General features: G+C 47.8%; 2 protein-coding genes across 2 annotated transcripts in view; one reads left to right on the top strand and one right to left on the bottom strand.

Annotated features, from left to right (window-relative positions):
* pik3r1 (phosphoinositide-3-kinase, regulatory subunit 1 (alpha)) overlaps nucleotides 1-24,317 on the top strand; it is a 142,222-nt gene that overhangs the window by 73,341 nt on the left and 44,564 nt on the right. The gene's annotated exons all lie outside the window — the stretch shown is intronic.
* Nucleotides 6,884-12,033, bottom strand: LOC306837391 (zinc finger protein 703-like). The gene is made up of 2 exons (XM_079365049.1): nucleotides 11,100-12,033; nucleotides 6,884-10,294 (listed from the first exon to the last, which is right to left on the bottom strand). Exons 1-2 carry the CDS (start codon nucleotides 11,331-11,333, stop codon nucleotides 8,768-8,770), a joined length of 1,761 nt encoding a protein of 586 aa, XP_079221175.1. The 5' UTR covers nucleotides 11,334-12,033; the 3' UTR covers nucleotides 6,884-8,767.

The raw sequence follows: 24,317 nt of genomic DNA, 5'->3' as shown, positions 1-24,317 counted from the left end.
GTGTCCGTGCACTCGAACGGAACCTCCGCGCCTGTCTTTCCTCCGACTGCGTCCATTCGTTAAATGAGCAGTGGCTGCAGTGACTTCTGTGGGGGTGGAGGGAGGGGGGGGGGGGGGGTAAAGAGCAAGGCCTGCAGGTCATTAATCACGGCCCCTGACATGCAGAGCAGGAGGCCAAGGCTCCCCTATGCATACAGCTGCCGGGCCACACTCAATGCACAGGCGATGTGTTGACCCTCAAACCCCCCCCCCCCCCCCCCCCTCTCATCTGTCCAACTCCCTCACTGTTTGTGTCAGTCATGTGAGCTGTCAGACACCTCCTCCTGCAGACCAATCTGCATGCTGCCTCCTCTCAGGTCTGGAACTCTGTTTTCACAGGTTTTTTTCTTTTCATGTGAGCCTGATTAGATTATCAGTGAATACAAACACTCGGATGATTTATTGCACTTTAAGCCCCGCTAGCTCAAAGGCTAGCTGGCTGCAGGAAGGATCAAATCTAAACATCTGTTTGATGGATTGGAATCATTTTATGTTGCATAGTCGTTCATACTTGATAACTTTGCTAATTCTAAACGTGTTTTCATCTCAGGCCACCATGAGGTCAACGTTTTGTGCAAACATTCATGTTCTCCAGAGGACGTCTTGTAACAGCTCAGGGACCCCTGAAGGGAACGCTGGTCTGGTGGTTTTGGGTAAAATGTTGGATGGATTTTCTTAAAGATTGGTGCAAAGATGCATCTTGACCAGAAGATAAACCACAGTGACTTTGGCGATCTCTCTGGCCTGAACTGTTATGTGGACTTTGGCGGCTTTGAGTGAAACATCTCCTCAACCAACCGGATTCTGGTCTGCTTAAACACTGAGGTCTTGGTTCGCTTCCAAGTGTACCAGCGTGGCTAACGTTAGCATTGCTAACAACACCAGTCTTAAGCCGTCCTTGTAGGTTAACATCCACATGTCTGTGCTAAATGTAGCTACACGGCCAACGTTTGACATTATCTCCATTTTACAGAACAAAAGACTGTCAAACTGCGCCTCACGACAGGACGCCATTCCTCCACTGTTCTGTTGTCTACGTGCAGGTTAGCGCAGCATTAGACTGGACGGCAGCATCCGCTAACAGATGGCTACAGTACACAACATTTGACATGCTTTGTGAAAACAAACTTCACCCCTGAATCGTACCGAGATGTGTCAGCGACCTCCGTGACCCTGGTGACCTTTCCTTCAGCGCCTGTGGAAGCTGGATTTGTGGTTTTGAGGGTATTATAATGTTTGGTTTAGCATTCAAGGTCCTCAGAAGAAACGCTCAATAACGTGGCGTCTTTTTCATCCAATCGCAGGTGAGACATTGAGTTTGTTTATCCCGATATCTCAAAAACTTCAGAATGTGTTGGAACAAACTTTGGTGCAAAGAATGACGTCGAGTAGAAGATGAACCGCAGTGACTTATTTTATCTTTTGACTCAATCTGCTGGCTACACGACGTGGACTCAAGTTGTTGTGAGTGAAAACGTCTCCAGACCTTTCGGATGGATTGCCATGAAATGTGACACAGACCTTCTTCATTTTGTGCACAAACTCAACAGCTCATGTTTTAAGACTGTGCTTCAAAAATATGTCCATCTATATCAAACATCAGAAGAAGTTTGAAGGCTTAACGTAGCATCACATCGCGGTCCCATCCGCTGACATGACATCACCCAGCTCTGCAGCTGCTCGCTTAATGATTAAAGCCAGTTGGGCCTCGAGACACCGCAACACGGTTTCGTCATTTTCAGTTCCTAAATCAACCAGTCGAGCTGTAATACATCTGCGGAAAGCTTCGTCCTGATTGGCTTTCCAGCCTTATTTTGAGGAACATCTGGAGATTCTGAGGACTTTGGCACAGCGCTTTATGAAAACCTTGAAAACCCACAAAGAGGTCTAATGTTGTCGAACGTGTTGACACTCACACTGAAGGACATGTGATCTCCTGCAGCATCAAATTAGTTTTCTGACTGTTTGTTCTCCAAATGAAAAAAAAGAAATTCCTCAGAGTGCTTCTCATCAGCGGCTGACATGTTGCACGTTGCAGAAAATGGTTTAGATTTAATTGAGCACATGAATTAAATGAGTTGTGGTTTTTGAACGTTCGCTGAGGCCCCGCTTGTGTTGATAGGTTCACGACTTTCATGGATGGTAGAAACAATGAGGCCTTGTTTTATAAGAAGGAGCTTCTAAGATTGGGAGATTTCCCATGTTCCCTGTCTTTGCACCACGACACCGAGACAAATTCCTCGTATGTGTGAATAATATGGCAGTAAAAGACGATTCTGATTCTGATTCTGATTGCTTCCAAAAATGGCCACTGCCACACGGAGATATAATCCGTCTTTTCCCTGTTGACAGGGTCGTAGCTATCTTGGCTATCTGGGCTACGTTTCCAGCTCGTCAGAAAGTTGCTTTAACCGCATGCTATTTCGACCCTTAAGGAGCAACCACAGCAACTTCCTGTCGTCACAGTGGTGGAAAAGAACGATGGGGTATTTGAATGTCTCATTTCACTCTAAGGAACGATCACACAGCTCAGCTAGCGATAAGAGCTATTTAGACCAAGCTAGTTTTAGTACCCGGCTGTGCACGTGTTAAAACAGTGAGGTGTGTATGTGACTTCCTGGTCTTTTTGGAGATGGCCTCTAGTGGACATTGAAGGAACTGCAAGGTATTTGCACTCATGCATTGCCTTCATTTTTTAACACTTGGCGATGCTCCTGAAAAGCTTCAGTTAGCTTTATAAGCTAGCTAGTTAGCATGTGTGTTTATTTTAGCTCCTGATGACTCGCTCCAACATTTCTCTTTCGTTTCACCTTTCATCTCCTCTCTTCCTCTACAGCCTTATTTCTGCTCTTAGTTTTCAACATTTCACACACACACACACACACACACACACACACACACACACACACACACTGAACAAGCACAAAACACACATCGTGTCTGTTCTAACTTAGTGGCGGAGATCAGGTCTTCTGGTTAGACTAAACAACAGTGTTTGAGGGGATTTGCCGCCCCTCATTAATCATCCTGACAGCCTGAAAAACAACATTTCCTCCTTAATGACTGTATTTGAGTAATCATGTCTGCTTATTTCCATGCAAGCATCTCTTTCTCATTCCTTCTTTGTACTTTTTTCTCCCTCTTTTCAGTCCCGTTGCCATCCATGTGTGTGTACTTTGGAAACCTTTTCTTTGACCTCCCAAGTCTGTGGCGTGGCGTGGCGTCTGCTCCGGGGCACGTTGGCCAATTACAGCGGTTACATTCACGGAGAGGGTGAAAAACCACGAGGAATGAGAAAATGTGACCGTGAGGATCCAGATGGAGAAAGGCGGAGGATGGTGTCACCCCCCTGTAACCCCCGCGCCGCCTCATGCATGTGGCTAACCCTCCATCAACCCGTTGGCCTCCAGGCCCTCGAGCCAGTCGCTGCCAAAGCACGTTTTTCCGTGAAGCACCGGGTCTGTGATGCATGAGATCTGACAACTGAGCTGGGAGCCATCGGAGAACAGCCAGATCAAAACCAGCTGGGGCCATGAACATTAGCAAGGAAACCATAATTGCGTTTGCCCTCTTGTACGCCGCTGAACTCCCCCCGTCCAAGTTTTTTTTTTTTTGTCATTTTCTATAACAGACGACGGGGTGAACGGGACGAGGAAAGAGAGGTGGAAATGTTCCGTTTTCAGAACTCAAAATTACCTGCTCAAGTGCAGACTCACTTAATGTTGGATTTGGGTAATTTAACATGTAAGCTCCGCTGCCGTGTTTCAACAAATTCCCCGTTTGAAAGTTTTTTTCGAGTGTTTTTTCTGGAAGCGAGAGAAAAGTCTACTTCCATCATTTTCTCCCCGTCTGTGGGTGGATGTAAGTTATGGGTTTTATGGCGGTTTAGAAAACATCAGTATAGCATGGCTGACATCTGTGTTCTTTTTATTTTTGGACCACTTGAAAAGCCCACATAGTCGGATGATGGATGAAGTGATAAAGTTGGAAAGAAGGCAAAATGAAAGCAGAGGAGTCTATTTCTGGGAAGGACTCTTCTATCTACAAATTTCAGAGGAAGTCTGCGCACAGATGTCTTTCATTTCTGCTTAATGATTTAATGCAGAAGAAGATTCCACTGTCTTTCTTTTGGCCTTTCTCTCTCTCTCTCTCTCTCTCTCGCCCTGATTTAGCTTGATAGAGAGGTTAAAGGCTTGTCATGTGATGAAAGAGCAGCTCCACAGTCTGTCATCATTAATCACTGAAGCTGTCAAGCTGCACCCAGGACGCTCTCGGACCAACCGGGGAGACGAGAACCTCATCTACAAGAACAATACCCCCCCCCCCCCCCCCCCCCCGAAGACTTTTCAGATACGGCAGCAAAATACGTCCCCGACACCAGATAAAATAAAGCTGCAGTTACTGAGAGATTAGTAGAGCAGAGTTTGGTTCTGTGAAGGATGACTGGCGGGGGGAAAAGGGGGAGTGAATAGTGACTGAGTAACCTCCGCCCCCTCCCTTAAGTCGCCTTTGAGCAGGAGATTTGGCCCTGGTTTCTTTACGGGCTGTCCTGGGCCTCTCTGAGGTGTGAAACTAATCTTACTGAAGGAAAACAGCGTGACTGATGAGTCAGCCAGGCTTTTATATGAATAATGGTTTATTGTTGAAACACCAGGAACAAATTAAGAAAATAAGTGAGGCCCGAAAAGGAGGAAATCGTAAATATTTGCTGCACCGCTGAGTAATGACTGAGGGAGTGTGTGAAAACGACGACGCTGTCAGAAGACGGGCTGAAGCTTTTTGTTTCACCTTCAAATGAGACAGGAAGTTGAAAGTCGTGCCCTTGGCTTTTCAAGGTTTTAAGTTCGACGATGATGCTGCGATAGATGGATCCCTGACATGCACGCTTGAAACGCTCCGCGAAGACTCTGCAGGATGCTCGTCCTGTGGCTCGTCAAGGTGCCGCTGACAGGCCCAGAGAGCTGAGATATGAATCCGGGAGTCCCAAGCTCACTCTTAAGATCGACCCACATGACGGCCCATGGAGTCGCAGCCACCTACTCCCCTCTTCAGGAGCTCAGCAGAGGTCTCTGACTGCGTGCCGTTGGGCCTCATCTCACACTCCCATCTCCCGGAGTAGCTGTGACCAGTCAGCCCTTTGACTTCCTGTTGTACGTCAGCTGCCAGGTCAGCTCCATGATGTAGGCTATATTTAAAGCCAACGTGTTGCTGCAAGTTGTTGTGTACATCCAGTACAAAAAAATAAATTCGTCCTTAACAAACTTCAACATCTGTCATTCATGTTCCTGGGCAGATAAATGTTCTGCATGAAAAGATGACCACGTGATGATCCCTTTAAACTGTGAGTGGCGTCCCAATCCAACACTGTGCCTGTCACTGTACATTTAGTCCACGAAACACAGCTGCACCCAAACAGAGAAAATCCACCCAAAGAAATATTTTCTCTGAACACAACCCCACAGAGATTAAACCCAACACTGGCGTGGAGCGGAGACAAGTCGTACACGGCTGTACCAGCAGCCAGCTCATTTGTTATGCTTAATAAACTAAGTGTGTCAGTTTTCCGGGCCGTATTGGGAAACATGAACCCTCCGGAGTGGGCCTGCAGGATCTCATGCCCTCCTGTCGGACTCAGACACCCCATCGGAGCGTCTCAGACCTCTGAAACAGGAGCGCTCTCTCCTGTTTCAGCCGGGCAGCTTTGACCCCCGTGGCTCCCTTGTCAGAGTCGTGATTGACCGGCGTGGGTCATCTATACTTCGCCGAGGGTGTCACAGTGTCATGTTGCCAGGAAATGGCATATTACAGCTGCCAATCACGCCGTGGACCGCGGTAACTTGAGCGACTGTCAGGTCTTCGTCTTGAGGACACGCGGCAAGTGGCTCTTCGGCTGCTACCCGACAGTGTGTATGCATTACACCCTGATGGGACTGGCTCTTCATGACAAGAAAGAAAGCACCGTCAGTGCTCGGGCTCTAAATAAGGATGCTGCGGCTTTAAGGTGACACCGTGTTTACTGCAGGACAGAGGAATGCGAGCAGCTGCATCCCTGTGGTCTGCTTATGAGCTGCTGTCAACACGGGGACAAATAAGCGGAAGTAAAGCACACCAAAACTCATCCGTCATGTTCTGCTTTCCCCGTAAAAATAGCCGATGTTTAAAATACTCGAAGCACCAAAGACAGGCGGACAGGCTAGAGGCAGAAGTTTACGTCTTCCATTCACTAATTTTCCCTGAAGGGATGGAGCAACTTTCTTCCCAAATGATAACCTAATTTCATCTCGAACGCTCTCGTCAAAAAAGTCCCAAAAGAGTTCACTTCACTTCTGAAAAAGGTGGCGGCCATGTTGTATATGTGACATCATTTTCATGCTCACTAAGTCAACACAAACAAAGCCAGCAAAAGGCCAAAAGCATCAAAGAGCAACCAGCGGGTTTGTAGAAGTTGTAGAACATTTAAGCTACTTCCTGTAATTTGTCGACCACCTGTTTACGCCGTTTAAACAAAAAGCCTGACCCTGCATGAAACCAAAACACACGGCTGCTCGTCTTAAAGCCTCTGACGAGTCAAACACAGGCAGTGGAAAAATCGTCCTTTATGCTGGAGCTGCAATCACCTGTGTCCTGCGTTGCTGTGTTAGCATGCTAATGTTAGCGCGCTGTAGTTAGTTTGTAGCTTCACGTTGCATTTAAACACAGAATGAGCAATGTGCACATTAAAGTGCAAAGGTTCAACATGTGCTCTTTAGAAAACAAAACCAATGACCACATTCTTGAAGCAGCGATTACATTTCAAAACTTCGCTTCCATATCAGATAAGACCCAAAGAAACGGAGACAGAAGATACATCCTCAATGAGATTTATTTAGCAAAATATGCCCTCACCTCCAACTGGATACCGCCACAAGGTGTTCCAGTTTCACATATAAAATATCACATCTCATTTTTTTCAATTATTTTGTAGAAATCAAATCAAAAAAGCCCAGGCGTCCACAGAGAGAGAGAGATGTGATTCAACATTCATTCTCAGAGAAGTGTTAAGACACGACGTACTCAGCATCTGTCATCCAGCTCGACTCCTCGGAGGAGGATCGCAGAATGAGAAGAGATTTATGTGGTGGACATGAAAGAGAGACAGACTTCCCATGAAAATAAATACAACTTCTCAGTAGGAATAAACAAAAACAGAAGGAACTGAAACAAATCATCACAAACCATGGGGCTGAGTAAACAGGTGTGTCAAGCTTACATGCATCTCCTGCGGCCGGGCGTACATCGGCTGCAGGTCCTCGCCACTCTACATTTTTTCTGCACTAAATCATCATCATTTGCAGCGAGAACTCTGAACATTCAAGTGCTTTTACACAGCGTCCAACCGTCAATTTGCCGAGCCCACAGGGCGGCACGAGTCTCCCGAGGGCCGTCATGTCTGTCGCAAAAGTATCCCAACAATGTGCCGACATGCGAGAGCCACAAGGAGAGCGCTCTGATCTTCAGGAGTGGAGCCTGATTAGAAACGACAAATCTCGTTTGTTGTGTGTAAAGAAAGGGTGAAGATGCACTCAAGTCAAAATCCAGGACTTGCACTTTGATCCGTGTTCCTCTTGAATCCAGCCTTAAATCAAGAGGATGCAGCAACGCAGTACAACTCAGTACAAACTCAAAGGAAAAGACATTTAAGAAAAGCTTATTCCCTTTCTGAGGGAAGTCAAACAAAGAATCATACCACGGTTAGCTTAGCATAGAGCAAAGCATGGAAACATGGAAACATTTAGAGTACCAAAGAGCAGCTTGAAGTTCAGTTTTTGCATTTTCTTCCTGACTTTGTATTCTCAAAAAAGTCGTGTTAGCCTCTGAGTAAAAAGTACATAAAGTAGTTATTGCTGTTACTGTTACAGTTAAAAATAGTAATGGCGATGTCTTTATATGCATTTGATTTTCTGCTGTCTGCCTTAGTCTCTATCTGTGTTGTAAAGCACTTTGGATCGACTGTGTTGTGTGTAAAGTGCTGTATAAATAAAGCTGAATTAAGACATGCCTCAAGCCTCCAGGCCACCAGGGGGCGATATTTGTGTTGGCCCAGAGAAGTAGGATTGTTTTGAAGCCCAGGAGAAGAGGAGCCTAGTTCTCAATCTCTTGTTTCACATATCCTATTGATATAACATGATGTTTACTTGAAAATTTCGGTTTTATTTAGTTACCTTTAATAGACAAGAAAGCAGGGTACGCTAACAGTCATGGCTACCTACAATATGGTTGACATGCTACATAATCAATAAATGCCAACCAGGATAGAGACAAAGTGGTGTGCATACACTTTCTTCTTGTGGAGACTTCCGGATAAACAACAAAGAAGATGGCCGAAGTTTGAGCTTAAAACTACAATGTTCTCCTCTCATGGTGTCGATAATCTTTGGGCGAGGAGCTTTAGCCTGCTGCAGTCATGTTCGCCAATAAAACACTTTTAAGGCTTCATTATTTTTACAGATTAAAAACAAGTGGTTCTGTTTTTTAGTTTACTGCCTTTTTTGGATCCAGGCCAACTGTTTCTTTGTTTCCAGTGTTTGTGCTAAGCTATGCTAACTAGCTGCTGGCTGTGATTTCGTATTTGACAGAAAGATATAAGTGTGTGGTATCCATCTTCTCGTCTGACTCTCCAGAGGACAGAAAATAAGCTTATTTTCCAAAATGTCAAATCAATTCTTAAAACTTGAAAGCAGATGGTGCATCATTGGTATCCCAAGGCAGATGCAGATCCGAGTCTTTGACTGTAGAGGGCGTAATGAGGGTAGTACGGGCCTGTGGTTGGCAGAGAGTGCAGGGAGATGGAGGAGGGTCCGGGGGGCAGGTGGACCTTACTGTAAGGGTGATAGCGAGCTAATCCCAGGCTGTGTGGAGCCCTGAGAGAGAGGGAGCTGGGCATTGAGCCAGGACTGCTCTGGTGAGGGAGGTGAAGGTGGCAGGAGGCAGGTCCAGAGGAGGAAACAGAGAGCAGCTTACTGTCCATTCCCACAGGCAGGGCCGTGTGTGTGCGGAGGTGAGCCAGGAGCTCGTCTGACGTGGTGAAACGTTTGTCACACGGCCCTGCAGCGGAGACCCAGTTACAGGCGTGGGGAAGGGGGTCATTTGGGAGCATGAATCCATACGTGTAGAGAGGGTGTGAGAGGGACGAGGAGACGCTGGAGCTCTGGTGGAGGGAGTGAAGAGGGTGGGAGGGGTACACCAAGGGGAAGTTTGATTTGAGGGAGGAGGAGGGGTCATGGATGCAGGAGTTGCAGTTGCTTCCGCCGAGATGGGACACACTCGGATAACTTAAACAATAGGGGTCCCTGCACAAACCCTGCATGAAGGACGGAGGCGAGGCACCTGTGAGGGGGCTGGAGCTCGGGTGCTTTCCCGGGACTCCAAGGCTTGCCATGCCAAGGTTCGGCTTCGTCGGATCCATACCGTGAACAAACTGAGACGGGTAGCCTGCATACGCCCCAACTACAGATCCATGGTAGCCCAAATTGGAGGAGGGCAGGGGGAAAAGAGGCTGGGTGGTTTTGTAAGGAGAAATGGGTGTAATGCGACCAGGACCCAGGTTAGGATGGGAGGAATCTGCTTTACCCCCCTCGTGGTTTGAGCCTCCATCAGAGCTGCTGTTGCTGCAGTTGGTGCTGGCTCGAGCGTGGCTGGAATTTGCATCATGTGGACTGTCCGAGTTCCTCTTGCTTATATCCGCATCTTTTTTCTGGTGATTAGTGATGCTGCTCGTGCTGGTTGGACTGCCCTGCTCGTGTGCAGAGTCTCCATTCGTAGTCTGGGAGTGGGACACCGGAGACTGGCTCTGTTTTGGGGGCTGAGTATGTCCGGGTGGGGTGGTGCTTCCTACTCTGGAGTTTGGTGAAGCAGCGTGTGGCGGATAGGACTGCTGCTGGCCTGTGGTTGAATTCCCATTACTGCTTGAATTAACATTATTGCTTGGCACCCTGAACCCGACTTTATCACTGTTGTTGCTGTTGGAGCTGCTGCTGCTGCTGCTGACTCCGTCTCTGCGACAGTCTCCGCTGCCTTTGTTGTAAGGCTTGAAGCTACATTTATCATCCACAGAGGGGCGGCGCTCGCCGTGCTTCAGGCTGGAGGAGCGACTGCCGGACTCCTTGTCCCCCGGGCTGCAGGAGGAGCCGAGCTTAGACGAGGACGGAGGGTCTGGTTTCCCGATCTGGGAGCAGGTCTGAGCCAGCAGGGCCAGGGGACTCTTCTTGGCATCCAGCTACAAGAAAGACACAGATTCTGATCAGCATTGTCATTTTTCTTTATGATGTATTCTGCCTGGAGACAGAACAATTTTATATCATCTTTTAGCCTAAAAAAATCTTGAACTGACATTTAATTAAACTACAGCTGCCAATAACTTTGAGTGGATGTGATTATTATTAAGGGGATATATTACAAGTTTATCACTTTGTACTTGTAAATATGAAAACAGGACACAGCCAAGATGCCTCAAATCTAAGGGAGCGTCTTCAAACGGCCTTTCTTGACACTTAGATTTAATCAATAACCAAATAGGCTGGTCCTGACTTTATTTTTATTAAGAAAAAAACTTTATTTGATAACTTTATCTGCTAGTTTTATTTTTTATTAATGACTCAAAACAGATTTATTTTATTTTGGTGGAAAAAAAAATACATCACTTGACATTTTTAATTTCCAACAACAACATCTTAATGAGAATAAAGATAATTGACGGACATATATGAGACATACAGTCACTTTTTAAACTCTTTTAGAAGCAAAACAATGAAATAATTCTGGTGTTTATTTCCGCTCAAGATCTAATTTAACCCTTAAATTAAGTTATGACTGTTCAAAGTGACCTGAAGCCTGCACGCGCACTTTAAACTCTTTTTCAGTCAAAGTCAGATCTGATGTATTCGTGGTCTGCTCAGGTTTGCTGTCACAGCCAATGACATGTCAATAAATTCAGAGTTATATTTACATTGTGCGCGCGCGCTGCTGAGACACCAGGACCATGTCAGTGCAAATGAAGAATATTGACTAAAGTCAATAAATACCTCGATGCTGACTGGGGCGGAGGTCAGAGGCTGTAAATATTCCGGGTGCAGCAGGTGTCCGGTGTGCGCTGTCAACATCTTGAGAAGTCGGATTGGAAGCCGCTTTGCCTGCCGAAGTGGGTCCAGGGGGGTCAGCAGCTGGACCACGGCACCGGGACGAGACTTGGCTCCGTCGCTGGTCTCACTGCGCTCGATCCGCGTACTGTGTGGATGCGCAGCGGGGAGATCTTTCATTGGTGAGAGGCTGCTGCGTTACTGTGGGTCCGAGGTGTTCCGCAGGTGATGTTTAAATGTAATCCATGCAGACATGAATCATACTCTCCAAAAAGGGGGGGAAAGACAAACACAAGCTGGACGTCCTGATATGTCCCGAAGGACGGAGAAGCCTCTCAGTGCGTCTGAAGCATCGTGATCAAGATTATTCCACTTTAAAACCAACTCAAAGCAAACAGAGCAGAGACGTCCGGAGCGCAGAGTGAACTCAGTGTCCTCTCCTCTGAAAGCGTCCAACACCAAGCTGGACTTTACAGATTCCCAGGATGAGAGGAGGAAACGTCCGGGCGCGTGCGCTCAGTCCGGACTCCAGCAGCTCACTGATCAGACAGGCACACTTCAAAGTGTCCGCTGGGTGGCTGCTTCAGTGACGAGGTGGGCGGAGCTTATGCGCAGGGGGTGGGCGGGGCTTCTTCAAAGAGACCATCCTTCCTCTCCTTTGACTTTTTCCCCCCTCAGTGTTGGAAAATACATCTTGATCTTTTTATGTAATAAGAAGAAAAGCTACAACTTTCTTTGTTTTCTTTTCACCCGAAACCAAAAAAAAGATCCTTGGTGTTCCTCTGAGGCAGTTTGAGGAGAGAGACTGTGACAGGTTTAAAACATTTAAAGTGGTGATTGTTCGTTTGTTTAGAGCCGCTTTGTTCAAAGATCACAGAACGACTGATTCTAGAACAGGCTGAAAAGAATCCCTTAAAATCACTTCTATCTTTTGTTTTTCAGCACATGGCGTCTATCTCAGGCTGTGCTGGCTTCTAATCAGCCCTTCACACGTCAGCTGTTCGTAGGCACAGTCTCTGATTGGCTGAGAGATCAAAACAAGATGGCAGCCATCACGTCTGCAGAGAGAGCTAACAACAGATTTAGACTATTTAACTATTTAACTATTTAACTTGGCGGGATAGAGAAGCCTGCTGAGTACAGCACGCCATGTTTAACCGTGTTCAAGATGAGCTTGCGACCTCTAGTGGCGAAAGGGATTATTGCAGGGAAAAGTGGACAACTGGTGACAACGTTTGAAAACAACATTTTAGTTTGTTTCGGGTGAAGAGCGGTGAAGAAGTCTGTCTCCAAGAAGATCAGAGTTTGACTCTTCCTTGAACCCAAAGTCGAGGATGGACTTGTTTAAGTTCCCTCTGGGATGTACCTGTGGTCGATCCAATGTGGCCATAACATTAAAGAGGGCCCCGAGGTCGCCTACATGGTGGAGAGAAATCGACGCTTGCTGGTAAAAGTCGCTCATAAAGATCTTTAATTTGATAATTAAATTTAAGTCCAAAACCATCCCAAGAAACATTTATAAATCCTCCTTTTGTGCGACAGATTTATCTGCAGGCATGATGTTTCTTTCATGCTGTCTTGATGTTTTGTTGATAAGGAGACAAATAAAAGACAGAGCGTTAAATCGGTGGATCACCCATGTCTAACAGGAGAAGTCGGATCACTCTCCACATTTTGCCCTCGGGATCAAAAAGTCTTCATGAGCGTCGGATCATGAGGTTCAATCTCAAAAGTGACATTTTATGAGGGTGGACATAAAAAGTTTGACATATGACTGAGCGGCTACTCAACTCGAATGTTGGTCGGAGATGAAACCACGGCATCGGGGAAAATGTGGAAAACTCAACTGTACTCAGGATGACGGATGGAGTCGTATAATTTCCAGCTTGTAAAACAAAGATCTGAGAAATGAGGAGGAACTTTCCCCTAATCTTCACAGAGAGGGATCCTGTGAGTGTGCTGGATCTGTGGTGTGCAAAACCCCTTATTAGAACCAAAAGTGCACTTCAGCGAGCGTAATGGTGCAGAGAACAAAGTCGGCGAGCGGTGGAAACATGGTCACGAGTCATCCGTCACTCCGTTGTCGGGCAGAGGAGTCGACGCAGGGCAAAAAGCAAACGCAGTTTTTATGAGTCCACATGCTCTTTCTGGAGAACAGAGAGAAATGCCCCGTGAGCAACACATTACTCTTACATTAAGACTCTTTGATATTTAATGAGATCAAATCTGGGCGCAGTTATTTAAAGACCCGGCGTGACTAAACACCCTTTCTGAAAATATTGTGATGAAAGATAACAAACTTTTTTCATTACCGAAACAAATAATTTCTTAAAGGTCTCATCTCTTCTTCTTTCAGTGTCCTCGCTCCTCTTCATCATGTGTGTGAAGTGTGTTGTTGTAAATCCACTCTGATCCTGTATTTGATCATGTCTATAAACCCCTCTATTTCAGCCCTGCTCAGAACAGGCTGTTTCTGTGTCTGTAGCTTTAAATATGTAAATGAGCTGTGTCTGACCACGCCCCCTCTCTGGAAGGGCTCGGGTGTACTCGCTGCTTTCTGGCTCCATGTCCTATTGTTTACGGTGAGAAGGCAGACTCAGAGGGCAGAACAAACACCTAGCTGTGGGAGTGTCACCCACCTGGGGGAGGGGCTACTGCCCTTTGTGATGTCATGAAGGGAAAATCTCCAAACGGCCTGTTTGAGCACACATTTTCTGAAAAGTGGAGCAGAGTTTGAGTTTGAGGAACATGGGGAAGAGGAATATGCAACCTTTAAAATGCTCTTTAAAAGCAAAATACAAATGTAGCTGCAGCCGTCCAATCAGAGGAAAGAGACAGTAGCTGAAATTAACCGTTAAGGAAGCATGGTTTGAAAACACAGGACATCACGGTTTAATATCTAAAGGTGGTTATCTTTTTGTACATTCAACATAGAACACATTTTCGCTAACCTTCACAGCCCCCATAAAGCCCCGCCCCCCACGGGTGCCCCATACAGCCCCGCCCCCCACGGGTGCCCCATACAGCCCCGCCCCCCACGGGTGCCCCATACAGCCCCGCCCCCCACGGGTGCCCCATGAAGCCCCGCCCGCCACAGGTGCCCCTGCTTACACATGGACCGGAACAAAACCAGTCGAGAACAGATCAACCACTTTGTCCACAAAATCTGCACAAATCAAACAACCCATAACTCTTCAGTTACAACGTGCTTTTATATTGACATGTTTGAAATTCCCTCTCAGCTCTCTCAGTGAGAATACAAAATAAAACGCATCACTAACAGCACCCTGAACACGCCACGAGAGCCGATCTATCAGCGATGAATCCAAGTCTTTTTTTTCCACCGAGGAAGAACACGGTGATAAAGACGGATCACCTCCGTATTAATGCCTCTATAAATGTGGAATGTTAATAACTTTATAGCATTACCGCCTGCTGACTGACTCTGCAATGAGCTAATTTTGTTAACCTAATTATACAATGAATTGGTTAAAGTACTTAAAAATTATGCCTGACAAGAACTATTAGCTGCAGCCTAAAATAGTCGCTGTCTGAGGGGCTTTGATTCTCCGAATCCTCTGCGGTCTCAATTGAGTGCGAAATCATTCCTATAATCCGCCGTCACCTGCGGGCGAAACGGCTGCATAATGTGAACGAGCTGGCGGGCATTTGTACATGTCTCGCAGGGTCGTTTCTTAATCTTCAAAAGCAACGCATGGCATCAAAATGAAAAAAAGAAATGTTCATAAATTGATACTTATGTAAGAGCAGCTTCTTCACAAAGCGTGCACTTTATTCTGAAAATCCTCCTCCTTTACTGGCCTGGTTAACAAAAACAACATTGGGCTAAAGTAACTGTCGCCTTGACCTCGTGGCCCCAAACGACAGACCCATCCATCAACGTCCCGTTTTGTGATAAGAAGCAGAGCGAGGGAGCGCCGGCTCATCGGGGGAACAAGGTCACAGTCTGCTCGGCTGTGGCGAGGAGGGCGAGCGAGGATACGACGCTTCAGGGAGAAAACAGCAGGAGCAGCTGTTTGCCTTATCGAGGTCTGAACAGTGCGGCCATTGTTGGTAAACCAGCAAAGATCTGCAAAGTATGAGACCGATCTAAACAACACCTGGAAGTCATCCCATCGTTCATCTACAATAAGTTAATGATCAATAAACACCAAAGAAAGTCAGACACTGAAGTGTTTCCTGTTCTGTTCCGTCTGAGAGAGAGAGGACGCTGAGGAGGCTCGTTTCTCATCCTCCTCGGCTCAAATACAACTCATCAAAAAGGATTCATTTTCAAAACCAAGATCTTCATATAAGGAGGTTTAAATTCACAGTTTTTGTTTTGTTTTTTCGCTTCCTGTGAGTCTGACGTGTCGCTGCCTGACCATCAGTCGCTGTTCTTCTTCATGTGGCTCCTGAACGGAGAGCAGGGTATCAAAGAGGACCACCGACATCCTCAAATACACCTGAAAGTGGGTCCGACTCAGTGAGTCAGGGTGCAAAAGTCTGGATGCCAAAACTAACCGCGGTCAAAGATTCAGATCATGAGGTCAACGTGTGTTCAATTAATTCTAGGTCGAGTCTGCAGAGGGCGCTAAAATCACGCCATAGCTCCCCGATATGAAAATAAGAATTTCATGACGCGATCTCAAACCTCTACGTACCCCTCTTAACATAACACACTCCCCTGGCAGCCCTGCAGTGTTCTGCCCCCCCTCCCTGGAAGGCTTCCAGAGAGCTGGCCAATCAGAAGCCAGCACCTGAAATGAAGCGTTTCAGGCTGAAGTCAGAGAACTAAGATGATGTGAAGCTGCTCTGAAGGTTTCAGGACGATGTGGGATCTTTAAATGCCAACGGACTTCGATTGTCTTCAGGGAGACGAGTGTGAGCGGGACGGACCTTTGATTGTCTTCAGGGAGACGAGCGTGAGCAGGACGGACCTTTGATTGTCTTCAGGGAGACGAGTGTGAGCAGGACGGACCTTTGATTGTCTTCAGGGAGACGAGTGTGAGCGGGACGGACGAGCTGTGGCGAGACAAAAGGAGCAGCGGAGGAGTCAAAGAGGATCAAACGGTGAGAAAGGAGCAGCGAGAAACAATCAGGCTCTTCTCTGGAAACTTCTCGTGACTCGCCTTGAAGTGGGTCATTAGCAGGCGCTGGCACGCTGTGAGAGCGAGCAGTTTCCTGTTGTTGCTTCATTTGGGACAAGTTTCTTTTTTTTTTTAAACAGACAATCAACACATGGACGAGCCAATCAGAACAGCTCGCCACCACCTGAAGGCAACAACAGTTACAGGGAACATTGTATTCTTAGAAGCTTTTCATTTTTTATTGCAAAACGACAAAAAAAACAACAACAAACGAAGCAAATCACAACACAGCGTCCTCCTCAGGACTGCGCGGGCGCCACATCAAACGTTTTCAATCAGTTCATCTTTATTTGTGTGGCGCCGGTTCCTAACGAGCGTTCGCTCGAGGCCCTCTGGGACAAGAGCTCCTCCACTTCCTGTTCAACACATTTCCTCGCCGCTGAGTCGGAGGTCGGAGCAGGCCGTGCTCGAAGGAGGACACAGGGAGGGAGAGCCCGTCCTCTGCTGACCAGGACCCGACCTCCTGGGCGGCGGCGGCGGGGGGGGGGGGACGGGGGGATGTCTAACCACACGATGCTGAAGATTTATTCAAAGATTAAGACCGTCCTGTTTTTTTATAAACGCTCCTTCAAACATTGAAATCATCTCCTGAAGGCTCAAACACAAACACTCTGCACATCCAGAGAGCACGCTGCCAGAGGAGGCCAGCCCGCCATCAAGATTTCACCGCGCTGTTCGACCAAATTTCATCTGACATCAAAGACGTTTTTTTTTTTTCACACCTCTGCAGATTTGGCTTTTTGTCGAGGATCTTGGTCCAAACGCTGCGAGCTGCCTGCTGGCTGTCGTGTTCTCTGAAATAAAAAGGTTAGAGCGGCGAAGACGAGAGTCTGCTTCGACTGTTTCATCTCGTTTAGTATTTAAATCAGATCATCGTTCTTCCCTCGTTGCACTGAGGATCAGGTGTGATGTAACCTCGGGTGCTTCTCATTTGTTCCAAACATGTCAGATAAAAGTGAACGTAAAAAAAACAACAAAAAACCAGAAAATAAATAATTACAAACAGTGGAAAGAAAATAAATACATGTAGATAATTAGCTTTATAATTTAACAGGAAGTGAAGGAGTCGGTTATAAAGGACCAACGTTGAACTTTCTTGGACAGGAAACATTAGTCACCTTTCAAAATAAAAGCGTCTTTGTGACGTTCGACTAACCTCAAGCTTTCCTGGTTTTCCTCACTTCCTGGTTTGGCGTCCACTCCTGCATGAACGACTTATCACCTTTGCCTTTTTGCTTTTCCGGGTGTTTGAGAGATCTATGGGAGCGTTTCTTGGCTGCTGGAGGGAAATTGATTGTGACTGCACAGCTAAACAAACCTCTCCATCGCTCCCTGTAGCCTTCACTCCACACAGTAGCTACAGCAATCATTTACCATCGATTCCCCCCCGTCTGCTGGAAACACTTGAACTGATGCGAAGAGAAGGCCAGGCTTATCATATTTGTCCCGGCTCACATTTATCCAACGCTGTCATGAACTCACGTGGCGTCGTCGAGATCGTCTGTTTTTTAAGACGTCCACGTTTGAAGAAAACACGACGTCATGTCATAGATTGTGTTTGTTATCTGAAGGAGCGAGGCCCGGTTCACACCGCATGTAAGAGCGCTCTCCAGCCTCCCGACCTGCACCAGGACTAACGGAGCCTGAGCTCGGCTCTCAGGGAAGAAAGAGGGGGGGAGGCAATGAGCGCTGTGCAGGATCCAGGTGCTCTTCAAGGACTCTGATAAAGAGGGAAGTGATGAGACACAGTTTGAGGTGTGAAGAGGCCGTCCAGGACACGAAGGGCTTCACGTCTCGTCCCAACACAGAGTGAACACACAAGGCCGAGGAACCAGCATCCACACAAGTCCAACAAACTGGACTTCAGGGACCAATTCAGACTTTTTAAGGACGCTGCACGTTAGCCTAGCCTAGCCTTCCTAACAGCACGGCCATCCCACACAGTTCAGTGTGTCCATTTACGGCCATGTGGCATTTATTCCCCCCCGAGCAGCTAATGAGAAAAAGGGTGACTCAGAAGTCGATTGATCTTCGCTGTGGATCCACATTAATCCTGAACTTGTCTATAAAATCGAAGCGGACGCAGTTAGCTGTGACAGAGCGCTGGACCACGACCTCTGTCACGCATCGATTCCTCCTGCTCGATAAGCTGATAGAAAACCCCCGTGAGTTATTTAAACACAGAGACTGAAGGGATGGACAAAAATGCTGGAGGAAGCTGTAGACTCTCCCCCCCCCTTCCCCCCTCCCTCGCTGATGACTTTATTTACGTAACCTTCAGCACAACCCTCATTCATAAACGTCAGGGATGAATCCACGCACCATTTAAAAACCCCCCCTAAAAAAAGTGAGTAAGGCCAAACACAGGCCGTGTGTGTGCGTGCACACAGCCGCATCATCACCGGTCAGCAGCGACCCGAAACAGCGTTTCAGAGAAGTGGAGGCATTTCAGCGTTCGTCCCACATCTGTCATCGCTCAGCACACGCCGCACGCCGCCTCTGCTCCCCTTTAAGACGTGCCAGCGCGGCAGACAAAGTCTGTCATAACACTTGACTTGTGGTTTAACACACTGTGGCAACACTGGAAGGTGGTAAATGAGATTGCTTTCTTTATTTGTATTTCTGTCTGTGCAAATACATCAGCCGAGGAGCGTGCACGCTGCAGTTTCCCCTGATTTAAAGCCGCCTTCCAGGATCTCCACTTCCTTTTATATTCTCGTTTCGACTACGTCGGCGTTGGTCTTAGGCCGAAAGATAAGACCGATCTCTACCTGATTCATCCCGTCTACAAACATGGAGGAAAATGGTTTCATCATTCAGTCAGAAGGAGAAAGTGAAGCCGAGCCTGCAGTACCTGGAGTGTCCACTAGAGGCTGGCTGCAGTTCCTGGAGTGTCCACTAGAGGCTGGCTGCAGAAGCACAGGAAGTCACATACACACCCATTCAAACAGCCTGTTTTTACAGCAGCCTGGCCTAGCGGTTATCTGGCACCCCATGTGGTACACTCTGGACTGTTCGAGGAGAACAGACGAGGACTCAAACCAGCAACCTCCAGAGCTGCATTCATGATAGCCACTAAAAAGCATGTGACAGGGTCTATTGTAGTGTGTGCATGTTAGAGATGAAACAGACCTGAGGGGTGAGGCGTCCGGTTTGTAACTGGCGAGCAGTCGGGACAGTTTAAAGGAAACCGGGAGGCCATTTTGTTCCCCGTCAGTCACGGAGGACGGGAGAAAAAAGGCGCCGATGTCAAATCACTCGTCAGGCTTTGATGTAACGACGGACTGAGGAGCTCGATTAAAAGGCCATTACTGCGTTCGTAAATCAACGAGTATCTATCACGTCACATCAGACGAACGAGCCTCACCCGCACGCCGCGCCCATCGCCAATCGTTTCACTCGTGATTTTTTTTTGATGGCAAAGATCAAGATAAAGGAAGCAGTTAGCGCCGCGCACGACGGGACGGCAGTACATCATAACGTTGGACAGGATGAGGAATCATCGTAATTTAAGACGGTATTTAGTCTTCCTGTTTCTTTACGGTGATTATTTACGGCTAATTCAGGAGATCACACACACGCACACACACACACACACACACACACACACGCACACACACACGTCAGCCGGTTCACGGCGCTCAAAAACGTGCGCCGGTCATGAATTATTCCGTTGATCAGCCTTCTCCTTTAGCTTGTGATGACAAAGTGCTCTATTTAAGAAGTTAGATTGAAATGTCTGGGGTCTAATTTATCGCTCCAGGATGAATACATGAATGTGAAGTAGTGCCATATTTCACACACACACACACACACACACACACACACACACACACACACACACACACACACGCTCAGCCTAACCACGGATGGAATATTATTACCGCTGCCCCAGAAAGTTGCAGAGGGAACCGTTTTTCACCTGAACAAGCACCGCGGTGTCATGTTGAACATTACTCACCGCGCCGAGCGGCCTGACACGTCGTGAAATATTTCCTGCGCTGACCTCAGATTTCTGCTGAAGTAGGACACTTTCCCCTCCGGCTGCGCACGCGCGCGCGTGCACTAACCAGCTTTTCCACGAGCAGAGATCATGTTGTGATTTTTCCACAGAATCCTAAACAGAGATCGTCCTCCGCCCGCTCGCCCGTTTCTTACTCACGTCCTGGCGGGCCGGTGACTCACTTAGCGTCTTTGTGTGTTTTTGGCGGAGGGGTTGATGAGTTGTTCTCAGAGACACATCTGGTAAAGATGTTACATGATAATGTGTTTTAAGGAGTTAAACAACATCTGGAAGTTACACCCTGAATCAAATCTGACACTGAAGCTCAAAACTTTATTTGTTTTTGGCTTCTTTGTTTAATCCGTCTCAAACGAAAGAAAAAACTAAATCAGGCGGTTTAACAGCTCGAGGAACAGGAGCGACTCAACGATGCTGCCGTGCTCAGCTCTATGCCCTCTCAGTGAGGAGGTTGCTGGTTTGAATCCCGGGAGCCTCTCTGTGTGCAGTCTGCATGGCGTGGCTTCCTCCCACAGTGCAAACACATGCTGCTTACCTGTGATTGGTCTCCGGGGTGTGACCCCGCCTCTCGCCCCGCCTGCGACCCCAAACTAAATCTGTGCAGAAAAACTGACGAGTGGTCTGATACACGAGGGTAAAAAAAAAAGAGTTTCTTCGTCACTTTTCCGTCAGTGAGTTTCTCGCAGCACGGCCACATGCAGCGCCGTGTCGTGTTTACACGTGGGTGGCGTTGGCGCAGAGATCAGGGAGGTGGGGGGGGGGGATTGTCACGAGGATAACAGAACTAAAAGCACTTTCTCCTCCTGTCAGCCGTGATAAATGGACCTCTGAACAAGACTGAGCATATATTATATCACCTGCGAGGTGTACACACTGCTGAGAGCTCAGCGCTGCTTCTTCATCTGAAGAAATGGGAGCACGCCATTGTATATTTCCCCACTCGACACATTTACAAGCGCTCCCCGTTGTATAACCCCGGTGATTGGTATTTCAAAGCACCTTGTCAGGACGAACAGTGAACACCTCCGCAGACAGCCACCGAGAGTTATTACCTCTGCAAAGCTCCCGTTAAAAACACTCTCTCCAGCGACTGTAAATTTATAGTGTTTGTGCTCGCCGCTGTTCAAAATCCAAACCGTGTCCTGGCCCGGTCTGATCGTTCCTCCTGAAACCAGTTGGGGAAAATATCTGTGTTCATGCAGGAAAGCCCCGAAAGTTTCAAAACAGTGGCCCAGCAGGAAGGACGCGTAATGTTCCCTCAGATAAAGGCGGCGTGTTAAAGCAGACATGTGAGATGAATCATCCCGTCAGCATGTCATGACTGAAACTCTTGAGTGGGTTTTTGGCCTCGTGTCTTTGGCCCGCGGCGTTTTCTTCTTCTTCTGTTTGTCATTTCTGCCTGTAAGCTTGTCACGCCGTGTTAACGTCTGTACGGACGCTCGCACGTGTTTCACTGAAGCGCCGAGCCGCGGAGATTTGTTCTCTTGTTGTTGTCGTGTAAATCTCAGCTTACAGTCCTTCACGCACACTGGCGTGAGCTCCGACACTGATAACATCAAATACACGGACCGCGAGTCGTACGGAAGCCCAGAGAGTCATACCCAATCATATCGCTCGTTTGATACGTACGGAAGCCTGTATATGCAGACCACACACACACACACACACACACACACACACACACACACACACATTTAAACTCTGAGATGTTACGGTAACTCTGGTAAAGGTTGTTTTCTGTCAAGGGGGCGGGCCTTCTTGGTGGAATAGCCAATGGCGTGTGAGCTGAGGTGTGCAGAGTCTCTGGCGCGGTGAAGCTACGACAGGTGAGGCAGCTCCACCGTGTTAAACTGTTCAGTAAATAAATCACTGTCGTGTCATTCGGCAACAAGGATGCAAAGCTAAACCAAACAGGTGGAATCGAAGACGAGTGAGCAGAGACTGGCGGGCTTTAGCGTAGGGTTCGACTAGCGTACGGTTAGCTAGCTAGCAGCGTAGGCGGAGGGTTCGACTAGCGTACGGTTAGCTAGCTAGCAGCGTAGGCGGAGGGTTTAACTAGCGTACGGTTAGCTAGCTAGCAGTGTAGGCGGAGGGTTCGACTCGCGTACGGTTAGCTAGCTAGCAGGACTCCACACGCTGAAAACAGATTGTAATAAAAAGCCGTCGAGGACTCTGTTGAAAGATAAACACTCCCTCCCGGCGAGACCCTCGAGATTTAATGGGATTCATAATTTAGGAGTTTTATTGAGAGATCAGAAATCTAATTATATCTTCAAACTTTGTAGAACAGATCTGTTTGTTTTTCGGGAACACTCACGTCTTTGGATCTGAGCAGCGGGCGGATTGAGGCGTTTCGACGTGTGAAGGAGCATGTGGTTGTATGAATGAAGCTGCCACCCAGGGCACACAGAGGAACATCGTCCTGACGCTCCGTCACCCTCCGGGGGGAAACGGACCTTTTTGATGTGTGATCCGTCGAGGCTTCGCATCGGCTGGCAGATTTTATCAGCAAACACGACAGGCAGAGCGGCGTGCAGACTGAATAAAAGCGGGGTGAATGATAAAAACGTCAGGGATTATCTTCACTTAGGCCGGGCGCTGTGATGTCGTATCAAAGTGGATTTGGTGGAAATGATTTGGCAGGAGGAGAAGTGATGATGGAGGAGGGGGGGGGTCGTGTGTGTTTGTCTCTCAACTATTCAAATTGTTCTTTTCTCTCTTCGTATTTTTCCTGCAGTCCGGACAACGACGTCTTTATTAAGAGGCGTAATTCACTAAAGCAGAACATGACGCTGCCTTCACTTTCATTTTTCTGCTTGAATAAAAACAGACAACAGGCCGTCTGTGATCCTGACGTGTCGTCCTTTTCATCTTTGTGTTTGTGATCATAAATTCAACTGAACTTTCGTGTCGGGATCAAATCAAACCGATTTCTGAGTTCGTCCTCCTCAAACAGAAACGCCGTTTGTTCACATCTCTCCTTCAGGGGGGGGGAAGTCCTCGCTTTCCCCCCCCCCGTCAGCTCCAGCGTGGCGGCCGTCTGTCTGACAGAGTGACAGATGACGGTGTGTCACCTCGAGCACGCCGGTCCGTGTGGAGACTTTGCTGCTTCGCTCCTTCTGGGAGGTTCTCTGCTGAAACCTTCTCGCCTGTGTTACCTCAGGTCGAGTCACGTTGTCCCCAGATCGAAGGCGAAGCATCTCAGGCGTTAAATATCGTACCTTGAAGCAGCAGCTTGAGAACACTTCCTGCCGTGAGCAACAAGTGTGCACAAGTACGTCGGGGTCAGACTGTCGGGGTCAGATCTCCGGACATGCTCCTTTAAATGTTCAGGAGTGGACGTGTAAAAACGCCGTTGGAGCGGGATGTCTCGGCTCGTAGTCCAGGGTTACCGCCCTCCGGCGACTTTTGATTTACGAGGCTGAAAGTCAAACGCCGTCTCTCGAGGTCAAAATGACGAGTCGTTATTTTTCCTCCTAAAAACAAGCGTCCATTTTTTTCCTTCGTCAATCTTTAACCATCGGAGGGAAAATGACTCTTTGTGGGGTCATTTCTGACATTGTTGAGATTCTTCTCGTAAAGGGTGTGAGGAGTGTGTGTGTGTGTGTGTGTGTGTGTGTGTGTGTGTGTGTGTGTGTGTGTGTGTGTGTGTGTTGCCTAAGGACTGTCATTTCTTCTGTCACTCTGCCACTTAACGTTGAACGCTGCTTCCCGCCCTCCCTCTATCTGTCCATCACGCTGTCACGCAGACTGACAGCGAGGATTAGAGCTGCAGACGCTCACAGTTGTGCACTTAAGAAGTGTGTGTGCGGCGAGGAAGCCTTTGTAGTCCCCACCCGTGACCCCTGCACACGGGGCCCTGAGGCGACTGGGAGGCGTTCAGGTAACGCGCGTCACTCCGAGCTCGTCACCTGCGCTCGGCTGAATCCAGAACGCCTTTGGATGATCGCCGTCGACGCCTGAGAGGAACACAACGGGTTCTGTGGAGACGTT

The sequence above is a fragment of the Symphodus melops genome (assembly GCF_947650265.1).
Source record: "Symphodus melops genome assembly, chromosome: 16".
Classification (NCBI taxonomy): domain Eukaryota; kingdom Metazoa; phylum Chordata; class Actinopteri; order Labriformes; family Labridae; genus Symphodus; species Symphodus melops.
The sequence above is the reverse complement of the archived record's forward strand: the minus strand, read 5'-3'. Positions and strand labels throughout refer to the sequence as shown.

Coding starts and splice junctions, on each gene's coding strand:
- LOC306837391 (XM_079365049.1), bottom strand. CDS start 11,333: ATGAAAGATCTCCCCGCTGCGCATCCACACAGTACGCGGATCGAGCGC. Junction 10,295..11,099: donor CCGCCCCAGTCAGCATCGAG/GTATTTATTGAC, acceptor TCTTTCTTGTAG/CTGGATGCCAAGAAGAGTCC.